This window comes from Tiliqua scincoides, chromosome 1 (assembly GCF_035046505.1).
Source record: "Tiliqua scincoides isolate rTilSci1 chromosome 1, rTilSci1.hap2, whole genome shotgun sequence".
Taxonomy (NCBI): domain Eukaryota; kingdom Metazoa; phylum Chordata; class Lepidosauria; order Squamata; family Scincidae; genus Tiliqua; species Tiliqua scincoides.
Window position 1 is genome coordinate 307151239 of NC_089821.1, and position 19002 is coordinate 307170240.

Sequence of the window (19002 nt, forward strand, 5' to 3'; positions counted from 1 at the left end):
AGGGGAACAATAAAAGCTTCTTCAAATATGTTAGAAGCAGGAAACCCGCCAGAGAAGCGGTTGGCCCTCTGGATGGTGAGGGAGGGAAAGGGGAGATAAAAGGAGACTTAGAGATGGCAGAGAAATTAAATGAATTCTTTGCATCTGTCTTCACGGCAGAAGACCTCGGGCAGATACCGCTGCCCGAACGGCCCCTCCTGACCGAGGAGTTAAGTCAGATAGAGGTTAAAAGAGAAGATGTTTCAGACCTCATTGATAAATTAAAGATCAATAAGTCACCGGGCCCTGATGGCATCCACCCAAGGGTTATTAAGGAATTGAAGAATGAAGTTGCAGATCTCTTGACTAAGGTATGCAACTTGTCCCTCAAAACGGCCATGGTGCCAGAAGATTGGAGGATAGCAAATGTCACGCCTAGTTTTAAAAAGGGAAAGAGGGGGGACCCGGGAAACTATAGGCCGGTCAGCCTAACATCCATACCGGGTAAGATGGTGGAATGCCTCATCAAAGATAGGATCTCAAAACACATTGACGAACAGGCCTTGCTGAGGGAGAGTCAGCATGGCTTCTGTAAGGGTATGTCTTGCCTCACAAACCTTATAGAATTCTTTGAAAAGGTCAACAGGCATGTGGATGCGGGAGAACCCGTGGACATTATGTATCTGGACTTTCAGAAGGCGTTTGACACGATCCCTCACCAAAGGCTACTGAAAAAACTCCACAGTCAGGGAATTAGAGGACAGGTCCTCTCATGGATTGAGAACTGGTTGGAGGCCAGGAAGCAGAGAGTGGGTGTCAATGGGCAATTTTCACAATGGAGAGAGGTGAAAAGCGGTGTGCCCCAAGGATCTGTCCTGGGACCGGTGCTTTTCAACCTCTTCATAAATGACCTGGAGACAGGGTTGAGCAGTGAAGTGGCTAAGTTTGCAGACGACACCAAACTTTTCCGAGTGGTAAAGACCAGAAGTGATTGTGAGGAGCTCCAGAAGGATCTCTCCAGACTGGCAGAATGGGCAGCAAAATGGCAGATGCGCTTCAATGTCAGTAAGTGTAAAGTCATGCACATTGGGGCAAAAAATCAAAACTTTACATATAGGCTGAGGGGTTCTGAGCTGTCTGTGACAGATCAGGAGAGAGATCTTGGGGTGGTGGTGGACAGGTCGATGAAAGTGTCGACCCGATGTGCGGCGGCAGTGAAGAAGGCCAATTCTATGCTTGGGATCATTAGGAAGGGTATTGAGAACAAAACGGCTAGTATTATAATGCCGTTGTACAAATCTATGGTAAGGCCACACCTGGAGTATTGTGTCCAGTTCTGGTCGCCGCATCTCAAAAAAGACATAGTGGAAATGGAAAAGGTGCAAAAGAGAGCGACTAAGATGATTACGGGGCTGGGGCACCTTCCTTATGAGGAAAGGCTACGGCGTTTGGGCCTCTTCAGCCTAGAAAAGAGACGCTTGAGGGGGGACATGATTGAGACATACAAAATTATGCAGGGGATGGACAGAGTGGATAGGGAGATGCTCTTTACGCTCTCACATAATACCAGAACCAGGGGACATCCACTAAAATTGAGTGTTGGGCGGGTTAGGACAGACAAAAGAAAATATTTCTTTACTCAGCGCGTGGTCGGTCTGTGGAACTCCTTGCCACAGGATGTGGTGCTGGCGTCTAGCCTAGACGCCTTTAAAAGGGGATTGGACAAGTTTCTGGAGGAAAAATCCATTATGGGGTACAAGCCATGATGTGTATGCGCAACCTCCTGATTTTAGGAATGGGTTAAGTCAGAATGCCAGATGTAGGGGAGAGCACCAGGATGAGGTCTCTTGTTATCTGGTATGCTCCCTGGAGCATTTGGTGGGCCGCTGTGAGATACAGGAAGCTGGACTAGATGGGCCTATGGCCTGATCCAGTGGGGCTGTTCTTATGTTCTTATGTTCTTATGAGCTTGACCATTGGCTTACCTAGCTCAGTATAGTTGACATGGACTGGCAGTGGCTCTCCAAGATTTCAGAAGGGAATTTTGTTCTGCCCTCCCTGGAAGTTCTGGGGATTGAAGCTGGGGTCTTCTGCATGCAGATACTCTTCCCCTGAACTGTGGCCCTATGTTCCCCTGAACTGTGGCCCTATAGGCCCAGTCCTATGTTCATAGAGCACTTCCATTTCTTTTGGCTGATGTCAGTATTCTGCATTTGCTTTCATATGACTTGGTTGACATTTAAAATATCCTCTGTTCAGGAAGCAGCAGAGGTTGAAAATGCAAAAGATCTGTTTGGTGGCAAACTTAATGCTGATATGGTTGCAGAAAGACTGGGACATTCAAACTTCAGCAAAATGCAAGAACTAAACTGGACAGCGTCTATGATCAGGTCAGTCATTTTTTAATGTAACAGTGAAGGGCATCCAACTGTTGTCCTGCTCTTTATGTTGACAGACTTTCCAAAACCACATTTCGGCCTTTAATGCTGCCGGTCCTGTTTCCTCTTAAAACTTGCCAGGACAATAGATTCTAAAACTTCTCAAATAAAAGCTTTTTTTCTGTTTCCCGGCTGTTGTTGGGATGTGTTTTTTTTCCAGAAGGAGGAAGGACAATTGATGGCTTCCTGTCCTCACAGTCCATTCTGTTGCCACTTTCTCTGGCTGTGTAATTCATTCTAGCATAGGGAAGACTAACTGGTGAATAAACAGCTCAGCCTGCTATGGGTCTTGGCCTCTTCAGATCCATCTCTGCCTGCTGATCTACTCCAGCTGTTCCTCTTGAACAGTGGTTCTCAAACTCTCTGAGAGTCTGAGAACCTGGGGTAAGTGCTTGTGGGGGTGGGGACTGGGATGGGAGGGATGTCACGACAGCGCCACAGCAATCCAGCACCATGGGCACCCAAGCACATTACGCATATCTGGGGGGGACTGTGCAGCCCCCCGGTGGGTCCTGGAGGCTTGCGGCTGCCTCCTTAAGCCTCCCCTCCACTGCAGTGGGCTCCAGTTTGTAGTCGGAGCCCACTTCCAGTTTACGTTCGGAGCTCCACAGCCCAGAGTTTCCTAAACCAGAAGTGAACCGAATCTAAACTGGAGCCCACTGCAATGGAGGGGAAGCTCACAGAAGGGGCTGCAAGCCTCCAGGACCTGCCAGGGGCTGTACAGCCCCCCCCAGGTATGTGTAAAAGTGCCTGGGTGCCCACAGCGCCACGATCTCTGCAGCATAGTTGGGAGACCCATTGATAGGTCACTCCCCTTAAGGGGAAAGTGACTCCTTTTGGTTCCAATGCTGGGTTGTGACCCACTGCTTTGAGAATCACTGCTATAGAGCATATTTGCTAGCTGGGGAGGATTTTGCACCAGAAGCCTCCCTACTTACCACAAGTAATTTTTTTAAAAGTTAAGTAAATGTGTATATCCCATCCCAAATGTGTATATCTCCAAAATTGTCCAAGGCAGCTTACAATAAAAAATAAGCATCATAACTAAACAATAAGTTCATGAGTAAGAACCGCTGGCTGCTGCTTCGTGTGGCCGGCTAAGGTGCATACTCATAAGTAGACCAAGTGTTCTTTGAAAGATCTGTTGAGGTGTGGTTAGGAACTTTACAGGAAAGTAAATTCCTCTTTAACATGGAAGTAACTTTTCTGTGTTCAAACTTGAAACTGAGCACTCGAGCTGCAGTGTAGTTGTCGGGTCCAGCATTGATCCAAATTTGCTGGCTCTTACCGAAGGTGTGTTTAGCCCAGCATGCTATCTCCAACAGGGAGTGGCCAGACACCCCAAGGAAGCTTGTAAGCTGAGCATGAGCATGAATGATAAACTATTATTTATATTTCCTCCAAGGAGCTATGGGGGGCAGGCATAGTTCCTTCCCTTCTCTTTGTCTTCAGAACAACTCTCGAAGATAGTTGAAGCTGAGAGATAGTGACTGGCCCAAGGTCACCCAGGAAGCTTCAACTACCCTCCTCTGTTGGTCCACTAGGTGGTAACTGGAAGCACAGTGACGGCAAGCACTGAGATCTCATCCATAGTTCTAATAACACTGGCAGACCTATCTTCTTCTATGACTTTGTCTCATCCTTCTGGATAAAAAAATTCACAAGAAACACCAGCAAACAGCCACTAGGAAAAAACACTATGCTGGGGTGAAGAGGGACAGGGTCAGTTGCTCTCCACCTACTAAATTCAAAAGAGGACCACTTTTAGAAGTTCCTCTTTGCCCAATTAGCATAGGCAGTATTTGATTTGCCTGCCACTGAACTCTCTTTCTCCTCTAAATGCATTTCTTGCCTGAATCAGAATGGTTGATCTTGTGCCAGCAGAGCAGTTTAAAAACATCACCAGTGTGAATTTGCAGAACAACAATCTTGCTTCTTTCAGTGGATTGGTCTACCTCCCTAACGTCAAGGTGAGTCCTGTTGCTCCTGTGTCCTACGTCTTTCCTGTCATACATACTGAGCATACTTACTGGACTGTTAGAGATGACCTTCTGGATGGATGATGACCATGTCAGACTTATTAATATCATGTGTGCTGTTTATACTCCACTTTTAAGTCAAGGTTGGTCCCCAAAGTGGATTACAACTGAACCCACAAAACATACAATATACTGTATTACGGATACATGGGAGTGTTTATGGCTGTCTCTTCTGATCCTGAAAGTTCAGCCGTAACCCAGGTTCCAGACTCTCCCCTCCAGAAGAAATTGCCTGCTGATGAACTTGGGGGCTGGCAGATGGTAGAGATACCATCAACCCACAAAAGCCGCCCATCCGATTAGTCTTCTGGTCTCTGGTAGCTGAAGTCATTCCCCGTCAGCCTTCTTCCCATTTGCAGTATGCAATTGTTGTAAAGATTGCATTAGAATTATGTGTGGAAGTGTTTGGAACATTTAACAGTGCTGAATATTATCTCCTAGGTGAGTGACTGTGCTCATCCATCACTCATATATGACACAGACTGTATTCACTGACAGACTGTACTCACTTATTTGTCCTATTTAGTTATTTCATAATTTTGCTTATACCCTGTGGGTTCCTACAAGGAGTTTGGAGTACCTTACTTAAAGCTTCCAGGTAGTTTGCCATCTAGAAAGCTTTAGCCTACTTAAATAATAATAATAATAATAATAATAATAATAATACAGGTATTTATATACCGCCTTTCTTGGTCGTCAGATTTCTCCTCAGACTTTATTCAAGGCGGTTTACATAAGCAGGCTATTTAAATCCCCGTGGGGATTTTTACAATTGAAAGCAGGTTCTATCTTTCAAGAACCACAACATTCAGATGTTTCTTTCTGATCTGGTTTCACATTCTGGCCTCCATCTTCCCACGCTCAGAGCAGATGGAATAACTCAGCTCAGCTTGTCAGCTGCTTCAAGGTCGCACAGTTCCAGTGGCCTCAAACTGGCGACCTGTGGATGTTATCTTCAGGCAAACGGAGGCTCTACCCTCTAGACCAGACCTCCTGCCCAGTAGTATTCAGTAGTAGAACTACTCAGAAATTCCTCAGTAGAATTCTGAGAATTCTACTCAGTAGAAATTCAGTAGTAGAACTGCATTCTGTGCCTTTAAACTATTCTCAGGGCCCCTTGTATGAATGTACTGGGGCCTGAAGATAAACACTATGGAGATTGTAAAGCATTTGCAGTATAAAGGATATGTAGCAAAAGAAGGCTCCAGAGGACCAGGGAAGGAGGCAGTTTCTGCTGGTCCCATGCAGAAATAGCGTTAGTAAGGCTAAAGAGGCCAGGTCTGCAGAATTCTGCTTATGCCATTTGCACTGGAATTCTGCAATTTCAGGTATCATCATAGGCAGTTAAAAATCCTTATTGCTAACATGTGAACTGAGCAGAATTTGTTTGGTGCCCTCCAACTCACTTTCATGCAGGTTCTCTGCCTGAACTACAATCACATTGAGTCAATCCTCCCCAGACAAAAGCCTCCAAATCACCTGACGAACAGGCAGCTACTGTATCAGAAAGTGACATCCAGTGGCTATGGACAGCAAGGGTCTTCCAAAAGTGGCAGGTATTGTCTAATTCCAGCATGAGCTAATTAAGGGTTGAGATGGACTTAATGCTTTCAGAGCCATGAGGCCAACCTGGACTTGCCCTTGCTCTATGTGTTGCAGACATACCTTTTCCTCTGTAAAGTCAAGCTCTGAAAAAGACACACCTGTAAATTTGTAACAGAAGCTGGTTGTGCATACTACTGATGGTCTGGTCCAACATGGGCCTTTGATGATGGACCTTTTGGGCAACTCTTGACCTCACTCCTGATTCTCACTTCTGTTGACTTCAGTCTCACTTCAGTCTCCAGCCAACAGACCTGCTACAGGTTTGTTGGAATGCAGATCTCCCATTTAGGAAGGCATCCATCTCAGTTCAAAGATCAAGGTGGAGTCCTTCCACCAGGAGACCTACTTGAAAGTCCACACTTGCAAGATAATTCCTGGAGGTAGCTCTAAGCTCCCCTTGAGACAGAGCCCTTCCCAGTTGACTGTTGTACCTGATTTCTTCCTCCAAGGGAACATCTACTGGCTGAACTTTACTTCGCTACCTGAAATGAATACTTTTTCCACTGATTGATTTCCTAGAACCATCATGGTTCCAGTAGATGGATCATCTGGAAAGCTGGGACTAGCAAACAGCAGCCATCCCAGTCAGCCACACAGTTGTTCCCACGATAACTGTTCACACAGTGTGAGAAAAACATGGTCTTTTAAAAAAGAGAAATTGGCTTCACTGCCACTAAACCCACAAGTAGATCACTGGTCAGGGGCTCCACCCAGCATTTACACCAGCTTCTCCTCAGACACATCTTGAGGCAATTGAAGGGGTATGATGCACCCCTAGGTTAGTAAATGAAGTAATACAGAGGTCAGTCAGAAATGCAAAGAGACATAAGTGCCCCTTTGTCTCTTAGCCCTTTGGTCCAGACACACAACCTCTTGATCACTTCTTAATCTAGGAAAATTGGACTTACTTGTACAGTCTTTTCCTCAGTCCCTGGGTCCAGGTGTATCATGAAGCTTTTGTGCTTTCCTTCCTAAAACATCTGGCAAAGAAAACATGCACTGTGGAGATCGGATATCTTTGACAGACCCTAATCAGGCTTAGCTATTGGGGTATTACGTTTCTGAACCTTTTTTAATTAATTAAAAACTGCTTAATTCTATCGTCTGATACATGGGAGTATCAGCATTATCGTTTTACTTAAGGCAATTAAGTACTCTAGTTGAGCCTGATTAATTTATCTAACTTCAAGCTTCTTCTGGGCACAAGGATGCCCGTAACGATCACTGTTTCAAATGTTAAATTTGCACAATTTGTACAGAACTGCATTGCATTGAAGCCTTAGGACAGATTACAATTGTATTTTCAGCACTGATGAAGGTGTTGTGATAGAGTCATATTTGTCCATGGTGTGGACACTATATCTATCCCACTATCACATCTGTTCAGATAGGTTTTTTTCAAGTGGTGGAAGCACTACAAAAACCTTTAAACTCTGACTGACCCAACAATAATAGGGGAACCAAAAGGAGGTTTGTGCCCAGGCAACCAGGGCAGCTCTATCACACCACTTTCAGGTCTCCTAAAACCTATGGAACATGCAAAGTTGCTGAGAAGACTGCTGATCCGTTTAGCCCATGTTATTTATCTGTCTACAATGGCAGCAGCACACCAAAGCCCTCCAACAGTGTTGTGTTTGTCTGCAAAGTGGCAGAACTACTGCATTTAGATTTTAGATATCTTGTTTTGTGCTTCCTTGCCAGCATATGGCTGTTACCAAGGGGGCATCATAAAACTTTTACTAAATAAAAAACAACTGTTTCCAGCTGTTCCTCTTCCTTCCATCCGGCATTCTGTGGGTGGAAGAGTGAATTTCCATGTTTATGCTTGATGTTCAAGGTGTGGATCCAGTTATAGCTCAAAAAAAAAAGTTCCTCTGTAAGTGTATGTAACGGGTTATCTTTTTTTCCCTTTTAAAGTTCTAGTGAAAAAAAACCCAGCAGCACGTGGAAACTTCTTTCTGCAGTTGTTAAACTTGGAGGTTCATTTCTGAGCCCTACCCACTGACCCAGTTCTTGTTTTGTTTTAGGGATATGGAAAGTTTGCCTCCGCTAATGGAGAGTTTAGAAGTCCTTCATCTGGGTTATAATGGAATTACCAACTTGTCCCTTCTGCAGCTTAGCAGGCTTAAAAACCTGAAGTTTCTGTTTTTACAGGGTAAGTAACATCAGCACTTAGTATATGTAGACAATGGATCACAGGGGCGCTCCCATGAGTTGCTGCAAGGACATACCTAACAGACAGGAGCCTCTCCTGCTTCCAGTCAGGGAGAACCCCGTCACCCTGCAAGTAAACTTTTTATTGCACTCCATCTCATCCTTCTTTGCTCTTGGCTTGGCAGGCAACGAGATCAGTCAAATAGAAGGTCTTGATGGTCTGCAGTTTTTACAAGAATTGGTGCTGGATCATAACCGAGTCAAAATGATCAGTGATAATTCCTTTGCCAAACAGAGCTCCCTGGTGGCTCTTCACCTAGAGGAGAACCGCCTGCGTGAACTGAATAATTTGCAGTCCCTGGGGAGACTGCAGAAGCTTTTCCTTGGTCTCAATAGAATCCAGGTACAGTGGATCTGATCTGATGGTACAGTTGCAAAAGACCCCAAGGCAGAATCCTCCGTTTAGGTGCTCTTGCTGCTGTTTCACTACCTCTTTGGATTGATGAAGAAACAATCGAACCATAAAGTCAGAGGTTCCCAAACTGGGCGTCAAGACCCCAGGGACATCATGGGAGGCATGCCCACCAAGGTGCTTATCAGCACAATTGAGATGCAACAGACCGAGGAGCAGAAGCTCTGCTCCATGAGCTGCATATCATTTCACTGGGTTTTGGGGGGCCCCAAGCCCACCCTCACCTGTTTAGTGCCAATTTCAGGGTCATCTCAAGTTGCAGAACCAGGAAGTAAGTGCTGCTGATGTTGTTGCATGACATTTTGTGGCATCATTGGCACTTCCGGGTTCCATGACTGGCAAGAGCAGGGCGTGGCAGGCCCAATAAATTTGGGAAGTGCTGCATTAAGTGATCAGCTGGGAAGTACAAGCTGTCAAGTTGCTCGGCTCCACTGTTGATGGATATAAAATAATGGGTTTGAAATATTACTGAAGGTCATTTAGACCTGAAAGGCCAACTGGCCACATCTACCCGCCCCCCTCAATTCCCATTGTCCTGCCCTGCTTGAAAGTAGCATGTGAATCTCCTTCATTGCTCTCTGAAGAGGTGCCTCTTTAACACAGAAGGCTTACAGGGCATCCTTTGTGTACATGCTGGGAAGGGTGCCTATTGTCCTTAGGCAACGTCATCCATAGACTCCTTCTTGCCTCTTCCAGCCAATCAATAAAAAATATTAAAACAGGCTCTCAAAGATCCCTGAAGGACCTAATAACTCCATGCCTTATGCTTAAAGTTTTATTGTTTTTAAAGGCTCTAATATATAACATTTTAAATCTTGGGACAGGATTTGTCAGAACTTGAAAAACTTGACTGTCTTCCTTGTCTTAAAGAGCTCTCCATCTATGGAAATCCAGTGAGTACGCTGTTTTGCAAGACAAACATGCATTAAGCCTGTGTTTACCTTTTGTCTCTTTCACTGTAGTTGTATGTAATCTCTGGAATCAACGTGTGCTATGCAGTAATGCCACATTAAAGTTGCAGCGCTCACATTGATGGCTTTCCAGATGCTCACAATGATGGTTTTCTGTGCACAGCGTCTTAAGGCAGATTGGTTCACTATCCTCAACTGGTGTTTTGTTTAATGTAATATGGCACATTTGAATGTGTATGTTGGAATTCCCCCAGCGTTGTGAAACAGGTCACATCTTTGCGTGGTCAGCAAATGACTGAATCAGCTTTGAAGCGTTCCAAGTTCTCCTTGCCCTGGTAACCTCCAGATTGAATTTCTGCTATGCCTTAAATGTGTGCAGCTCCCTTTTGAAGTCTTCTGAGAAACTTCAGAAAGTCTTATGAGAAACAAACCTGAGTTGCTAACTGGCTGTTAGGAAATGCATCCTAGGAAATGCATCTCACCAATTATGAAACAATTTCACTGGCTGTCAATCCATTTCCAGGCATAATTCTCATGCTGGTGCTTACCCTTTAAAGCAGGGGTGCCCAAACCCTGGCCCTGGGGCCACTTGCGGCCCTTGAGGCCTCTCAATGCGGCCCTCAGGGAGCTCCCAGTTTCCAATGAGCCGCTGGCCCTCCAGTGATTTGTTGGAGCCCACACTGGCCCGACGCAACTGCTCTAATCGTGAGGGCGACTGTTTGACCTCTCGCGTGAGCTGTGGAATGAGGGCTCCTTCCACTGCTTGCTGTTTCACATCTGTGATGCAGTAGCAGCAGAAAAGGAAAGGCCAGCCTTGCTTTGTGCAAAGCCTTTTATAGGCCTTGAGCAACTGCAAGACCTTCATTCATTCATATAAGTTCATCTTTAATATATTCATTTATGTAAACGTATGTAAATTTATTCAAATTTGAAATATAAATTAATTCTTTTTTTCCCCCGGCCTCCGACACAGTGTCAGAGAGACGATGTGACCCTCCTGCCAAAAACTTTGGACACCCCTGCTTTAAAGCACTGTATGGCTACCTGGAGGACCACCTTTTCCCCTTATACATGTCTGTGCCATGCAGTTATAATTGGAAGCTTTTTTCTTTTCTCTGACTGGCAGAAGCTCTTCATAGGCAGGATCTTTCCCAGCCCTGCCTGGAGATATCAGGCCTTGAACATGGGGCCTTCAGCATGCAAAGCAGGTGTTCTACCAATCATCTACTCCCTGCAGATCCTATGCACACATGGGGTAGAACCCGCAGGAATAGTCCCCTCCTTCATCCACTCTTGTGAACAGACTTATTGCCTGACAACAAGATAGTCTGTGTTCATGGAGACTATAAGTTCACTCATAAGCACAGCCAACTTCACAGCCTTTTCCAAAGTACCCTCAGCCAACCTTATACATTTGACCCTCTTTGTCTCCGACTAAGATCAGAGTCATAATGATGACACAGTTTAAATGAACAATTTTTTTTGCCTTTTAAAAGTGCAATAAGAGCTATTAATTCTTTTTTTCTCTTTCTGGAAGAACAGTTTGTCCTTGTCTGTATGTGTGCCTAATTGCAGGCAACTATCAAATATTGATGTCTCATAGCTGCTTTTTCCTGCAACATTTTCTGGAAAGCATAAATAGAGAACTTAACATTCCTTTCTGCCTGTAGCCCTGCCTGGAGCAAGCGAAGGAGAAGCACTTTATTGGTATCTTCCTTGAAGGTAGTTGGTCATCTCTACTTTGTGAGATTTCTGATTGGTTTGGGAACCACTGCCTCCAGCCCTAGGCATCAAGCTCCTGACCTCCCCCCTCCCCCCACACCCTGATGGGATTCTAAGTTTAGGGAAACTCAGAATTTTTCCTGCATGAAATTTGTAAAGAAGTAATAAAATAAGTGCAACCTCGTCTCTGCCATAATTTTAGCCAGAGCTTATTTCTGAAAGCAAGCTTCAATTCTGCAATAGATGCTATAAATACGTGCTGGAATCCCTAGCATGTATGCACTGCTGAAACAGAGACGCCTGCGTTGGCTCGGTCATGTTGTGAGAATGGATGATGGCCGGATCCCAAAGGATCTCCTCTATGGAGAACTCGTGCAAGGAAAGCGCCCTACAGGTAGACCACAGCTGCAATACAAGGACATCTGCAAGAGGGATCTGAAGGCCTTAGGGATGGACCTCAACAAATGGGAAACCCTGGCCTCTAAGCGGCCCGCTTGGAGGCAGGCTGTGCAGCATGGCCTTTCCCAGTTTGAAGAGACACTTGGCCAACAGTGTGAGGCAAAGAGGCAAAGAAGGAAGGCCCATAGCCAGGGAAACAGACCAGGGACAGACTGCACTTGCTCCCGGTGTGGAAGGGATTGTCACTCCCGATTCGGCCTTTTCAGCCACACTAGACGCTGTTCCAGAACCACCATTCAGAGCGCGATACCATAGTCTTTCGAGACTGAAGGTTGCCAACAACAGCTGTAAATAATGAATAAGGGTGCCACTTAGCATGGACAGGGTGCTTCTCCCTACCGAAGAATAATCCTAGCCATCCCTGCCCTGTACATCTGGGATCAGGGAGGGTAGCAGTTCTGGAGCAGTTCCTTCCAGCATTGTTGCTGCACTCGCATTTGGCGCTCACAGATCTCCTGCATAACATACTGTTTTTCCTGAATAGCAAGAATATGTAGCTAAGCACCATTATCAAGCTCATCTATCTACTAACAGCGAATGGAGGTTGCTGCACGTCTGTCTGCTTGTACACAAAATAGGGCCACCCCTCACGTAATAGTTCCTGTGCGCACAGAGAATCTCAGAATCTCAGGAACAATAGTTCCTGTGCGCACAGAGTTGCAAAAGTAGAAGTTTGTAAATTGAAAGAAAAAGGGGAAACCTACCTATACCCAAGCAGCCTGGTGTGGTTGGAGTCAAGCTCAGTGACCACCCCCCAAGACACAATGTCTTGAGGTGTCAGTCAAACAAAGACACCAACAGAACACAGGGGGACATGATTGGGACATACAAAATTATGCAGGGGATGGACAGAGTGGATAGGGAGGTGCTCTTTACACTCTCACATAACACCAGAACCAGGGGACATCCATGAAAGTCTAGTGCTGGAAGAGTTAGGACAGACAGAAGAAAATATTTCTTTACTCAGCGTGTGGTTGGTCTGTGGAACTCCTTGCCACAGGATGTGGTGATGGCGTCTAGCCTGGACGCCTTTAAAAGGGGATTGGACAAGTTTCTGGAGGAAAAATCCATTACGGGGTACAAGCCATGATGTGTATGCGCAACCTCCTGATTTTAGAAATGGGCTATGTCAGAATGCCAGATGCAAGGGAGGGCACCAGGATGAGGTCTCTTGTTGTCTGGTGTGCTCCCTGGGGCATTTGGTGGGCCGCTGTGAGATACAGGAAGCTGGACTAGATGGGCCTATGGCCTGATCCAGTGGGGCTGTTCTTATGTTATGTTCTTATGTTCAGAGAGGCAGCATTGACCTGTTTAACCCATTTTTGCCCAGCCCACAGGTGTACACATTTGGTCCCTGTTGCATATATGCAATGTTGGGCAGAAATGGCTTAAGCTAATGAAGCAATAGGATTATGGAGAGAAAACATATTTTTGCATATCCCACTTAATAACTTTGGAAGTTTCTAAGTGACCCCTCACTGATATGAAAAGCAAGTCTTTGCTTGGCACCAAAAATACATCCTAGTTGGTGCCAGGCAAGATTTTCTGGGGAGGGCATTGCATTTCCAAGGTGCCACAACCAAGAAGACTCTTTCTCTGCTCATCAGCTACTTGGCCTTGGATGATGGGGGAACCTGGTGGAGGGCCTCTCAAGATTGAAGGATTCAGGCACGCATATGTAGAAGAAAACTACATTTCCAGAAGATTTCCAGAAGCCAGTCTCAAGCCATTAGGGGCCTTGTGGGCAACAAGCAGCTATTCAAATGAAACCTGGAACTGATGCAAGCTAGGAAGCCAGAGAAGGATGTGAATAAATTCTTGCCACAGAACTGGAGTGTCAGAGTACTACCAAGTTCAATTCAGGGCGCTGGTGCTTCCCTTAAGGGGCTCTTCACAGCCTGGGTTGCACATTTCTCAGAGAGTGCCACTCCTTCCAGTGACCCACACAGCAGCTTTAATCATCTTCTTGGGCCCTCCTGTGCGTTCAGCTATTTGTGAAGAAAGGCCTGTTGCAGCAAGAAGCAGGCTTGTTGTGTCTGTTGCCCCAAAGTGGTGGAATCAACTCCCCACTGAGGTCTGCAATTCCCCCTCTTGATTGGCCTTTGAGAGCAGGGTCAAAATATACCTCCTCCTGTTTGCTGTAGCAATCTCATCTGGTTGTCATAAATCAGCTGAGTTTTACAGTGTTGGGGTTTTATTTGATGCTAGGTTGAGCATCTTTAGAAAAGCTGCTAAAAAGTGATGGCTATAACAATAAATTGCTAGTATGAGTACACCTGACCTGGGTTAACCAATGGTCTCTTTCTCTCCCCACTCCAGGTATCTCGCAAGATATGCCACCGCCCGCTTCTTGTTTTTCGTTTACCGAACCTTCAGGTGTTGGACGGAGTAACAGTCAGCTCAGAGGAGAGGGCGAGGGCCGAGGTCCATTTGCTAGAACAGCAAGTAAAGCAATTCTTTTAACTAAGGTCTGTTTTGGCCTCATGCCATTTTGGAGGGGCGAGACAGACTGCTGTGTTTCCACCTTCACGAGATGTTGCCAGTAGCGGGTTCTTTTCTTCCTTCCCCTTCTTCTAAATTCAGCTGCTTTTTAATACGCGTTTCAGGAGCGTATTATTTTCTTGTAAGCCATATTTTCTTGTAATTGTGGTGTCAGCATGTGACAATTCAGCCATGTAGCCTGTTTCATTGCATTCAATGTTTCTGCAACACCAAGTCATTCTGGGGACAGCATGTCTGCATGTCTCAGAATGATCAACTTAGGGCCCAACTAAGGGCCCTACTTAGTGCTTTGCACCCCCTCTAGCTACGCCACTGGGCCAGCTCATAATGCTTGCCTCATCTCCAACATTAGTATTATAGCACTGCAGCTTTCTCCAGGACTCAGATTCCAGCACTCCCTCCATCTCATATACAAGGAATAAGTGAAATGATGATTCTTGCCCCATTGAACATTACTTGACACTTACTTACACTGCAGGGCTTCTGCCATTTTGCTGCACAATCCCCCAATTTGGAGGGATCTTTGTGGAGCTCTTCACAACCCATTCTAGATTTTACCACCCAGAAAGATTTAGTGTCAACCGCAAACTTCGCCACCTCATGGATTATCCCCACCTCCCCATCAAGCAAGAGTCCCTTATGTTACAGAGTCCCTTTGCATTTATGGACCTTCAGAGTGACTGTCTCTTGGGGTAAAGGAATGAGCACAGGAAGCCCCTCCTTCAGTGAAGGAAACAGGCAAGGGTGCACATGTACAACACTCGTGGTGTACATCTACATAACCTCTACAAGTGTTCTACAGTGTACACAGGACTCTGGACTGGAAAATGTTACTGGATTATACACATGTCCTGATGTACATATCTGAATTTTAAAAAGTTTCTGGTGTTCTTGTGCCCTTATTATAAGTGTACATGTTCTCATAACATGTTCTCACAGCATTTTCCTGTGGCCCCGTGTGTGTGGTGAATCTTACACTGCAAGCAACTGTATCTTGGACTAAAAATACATAGACAAGTATGTAACCTCTCCGGCATCCCAGTTCGATCCCTCACCATGCTAAAGCATTCAGCTGTGCTGACAAGGTGTGTGCTGCATGCTGTGATGGGGGGGGGGGGTTTCAATCAGGAGACCTGGGAAAGGTAAGGACAGGAGGGGATAGTATTACTTCGTGAAATTCCACAAATGACATTCCAAAGATGAATTATCAGAGCAATCTTATGCATTTTTCTTGGAAGTAAACCTCACCGAGTTTAATGGGACTTACTCCCCAGAAAGTATGTATGGGTTTGCAGCCTGAGGGCCAAATCCCATCCAACTTTCCAGCATTGATGTAGCATACTGTAGCGGGTGGGAAGCCTCCTTAAGGTAAGGGAACATTTGCTCACTTATCTCAGGGCTGCACTGCACCTGCATTGATGCTGTTAAGTTGGAGCTTGACCATTACAATATTGTATGAGAGGTCTTGTGTAGAATGTTGATAGCCTTTTAAAGGTTGGGAGACCCCACTTCCGATCTGCCATTCACCAGAGGTCCATCCATCTGTAATTCTCTTTAAGCCCACATCCCACAAACATGCACCAGGCAAGCCCTTTGCCTTGTTTGCAGGAGCAGAGGCATCGCATCTCAGTGTAGCACCAGCTCAGCAAGTCGCTGCACGAAAACAGACGCGTTTTTGCCACTCGGAGCTGCTGTGCTTTGTATACAAGACTTCTAAGTGCTTGTGGATTGAGTCGCTGCATGTTGTAAATGCTTTATTTCCAAACTGACCTGTGCTTTCATACATTGGACATCACTTAAAAATAAAAAACATGGCTGCATTAGTGCAGCTGGGGAAATCATGTAGAGGCTCTCCTCTCTTTAGAGAGATCTCTGTTTCATGGAAAGCTTCACTGGAGATTTTCTACCTCGTTAGCTGGAACAGAACTGAGGCATTATCTCGTTAGGCCACCGAAGTGGAACAACAAACGATCGCTCAGTTTTCTCCATGACATCCAAGCTGTTCTTCCCTAAGTGCTTGTTGGAAAGTTAAGAAGCAAGATGAAGAAGATCGGTTTTTTAAAAATAGATGCTTTTTACTTTAAGCATGACAAAAAAATTTCATATGGAAGAACGTATCTTAATTAGCACCTTATTTACTACCAACATTGTCAGAGATAGTTTGGACTCTGAAGCAGAAAATCCAAATGCAACACCCCCACACACACAGCTGCATGAGGGGTGTGTTATGTATTCCTTCTGCAAGGTTTGACCCTCGTAGAATGCTATGGGGAGAAGATGCTTCTCTCCAGGCATTATGTAGGACAGCAATTTTCAACATTTTTCTTTTCATGGCACTCTGACCTCTATGGTCTTTGCCTCTTATGGTGTCACTTCTGGATTCCAGGAGATTCTTCCAGGTTCAGCGGCTCTGTTTCTAGGGCAACTGCCTGTAGTAATAATTGGTCTGTCCTTCCTCCACCAGCTCTGCCAGCAGAGGAAGAGGAACAGACAATTTGTTACTACAGACAGTTGCCCTGGAAACAGAACCCAGAAGAGTTTTCCAGCAATTTTTTCAACTGCTGTGCTCCAAACTCGTGTGGCACACCTGTGGACCATTCACAGTACACCGAATAAAAATTGCTGATGTGGGGGTTTGAATCATAGCGGGTTTTCTCACCTCATCAACATGCTTATGCCAATCAGGATCTGTGCACTATACTCTTAACCTGTTTCCTTTTGGGGCTGGAGCTTGCTGCATTTTCCCCATTCCTCCAAGGCTTTCTTTAATGAGACATAAACAGGGCCTGCTTCACAGAGGAATTTTGGTTTTCAGACATGTAAAAACATGTCAGCAAGAGATGTGGGGGCCACTTTTAACCCTATCCCTGAAGGTGAGGAAGAACAGTTGGTGACGCTACGGCAATATGATACCGTCTGGTTAGGGACTAGAACATGGATGAAAATAAAACGTGGAAGAATGTCAAAGAATAGCCTTATTTAGCTTGCAAGTTTATTTTGGCTGCAAAAAATGTCAATAACTATATAGCACATGCAAATGCATGCAAAACCTAAATAAACATAAGAACATTGTCAAACGGTGAAAGAGGAAAGCACATGGACAAAATTTGAAATGTGGTTATAATTGAAAACAACTGGTTGCGGCACGTTCACAATAGGAGAAAAAAGTTGCAACTGTGGGCCCGCTTCCTGTGCCTGTTGCTCTGCTGGCCTCTCAGCAGGCAGTTCATCAGGAGGAAGAAAGTGCGTGATGGTGGGACCACATGTAATTATAATGCCGCTGGGCTCAGCAGGCCAGGCAAAATGTGCTGGTGGGCCATGCTTTAGAGACTTCTGGCTTGTCTTGTTTGACCAGACCCCTCATGTCTAGTTTGACCTTTAGCCACTACACTATACCATCTCTTAGACTGTTGCGTGTCACATACGTCATCTTTGCTAAATGCTATGCTGTCATTTTCAATCACCATTTTTTTTACTTTTGTTATGTTGTCAGTGTTGTTATGTTGTTAGTTTTACTTTTGTTATGTTGTCATGCTTAATTTCCATAGCACAATAAACTTAAGCCTAACACCCCCCCCCCCTTTTTCAGAAACTTGTATACTGTGCCTTATCTATTAACTTTCTTAAACTCTGTTGGAACAGACCCAAGGACCTAGTTTTTTTTAATAGTTTGTTTAAAGTTTGCAGGGTGAGGCATTGGGGGACTTCTCTGGGCACCATGTTCCCCTGCACTGGGGTCAAAATGCTCTCTCCACTCATAGTTCTAATTCCCCTGGCCTGAAGGAAGGAGAAATATTACGTCATATGCAGGTTTATCTGGGATTGGGAAAAGCAGGGCCTCTGAGAGGAATTTTATCAGGGGGTAGAAAGTTTCTGTTGGGCCCCTTTGCAAAGAGGGAGGCATGAAACAGAGCTGGGGAGGGTGGTGCTGGGCAAGCAGAACTGGGGCAGGGAGGGGCAAAACAGTTTAGGGGGAGTGTAAAGACAGCTGGAAACGTCTTTGGAGCCCAGGTCTACCAACCCATGTGGCATCAGTAGTGTCCCCAGCATCCCGTGTAGGCAATAAGTCTGAGTAGATAGGAAAACATAAGATACCAGGAAATTTCTGGGACCCCTCCTTTGGCTCCTGGGCCCCCCTTTGAACCCTGGGCCAGGTACAAATTACCCCCTTCACCCCCCTCTCGTAGGCCCTGGGGAAAAGCGAAAACCTGAGGGGAGAATAGGTCGTGGTTGCGGCTGCAAACAGCTCTTGACGCTCTAGCTCCACAAACCAGGTTTTCTGAGTTTTAAATGCCAACTCTGGTGAGAGGGTTCCTAGCAGATCTGCTGAGAGACCTATGGCCTGAACCTTATTTAGGAACAATAACAGACCTGGGGAGAATGTTGGATGGGTTAATAGGTTTCTGAGCAGAATATCTTGCTCAGACGTGTAATAAACCCTTAGCCAAAATTTGCAGAAACTCACCCAGGCCATGGTTTCCAACTTGTGTTGGCCGGCTTCCAAACATAATACTTCGTATGGGACACAGTGTGGTAGAGCAAATATTTTATATAGGAACCATGACTGGATCCTCTCAATGCTGGCACCAAATGCAGATATCTAAATAGGACATACTATATGTAAGCAGCCTCAGGAGCACAGGGCCTCGATTATTATTATTGATTAATAATTTATTGTTGTTATTAATACATAAAAATATCTTTTCTTCATATCTTTTTTC

General features: G+C 45.3%; 1 protein-coding gene across 1 annotated transcript in view; it reads left to right on the top strand.

Moving 5' to 3' along the window:
* LRRC9 (leucine rich repeat containing 9) overlaps positions 1 to 19002 on the top strand; it is a 64201-nt gene that overhangs the window by 40782 nt on the left and 4417 nt on the right. The window contains 7 exon segments of the mRNA XM_066612364.1: positions 2239 to 2369; positions 4279 to 4387; positions 5873 to 6012; positions 8089 to 8216; positions 8401 to 8618; positions 9512 to 9580; positions 14099 to 14224. Coding sequence (XP_066468461.1) covers positions 2239 to 2369; positions 4279 to 4387; positions 5873 to 6012; positions 8089 to 8216; positions 8401 to 8618; positions 9512 to 9580; positions 14099 to 14224 — 921 coding nt within the window.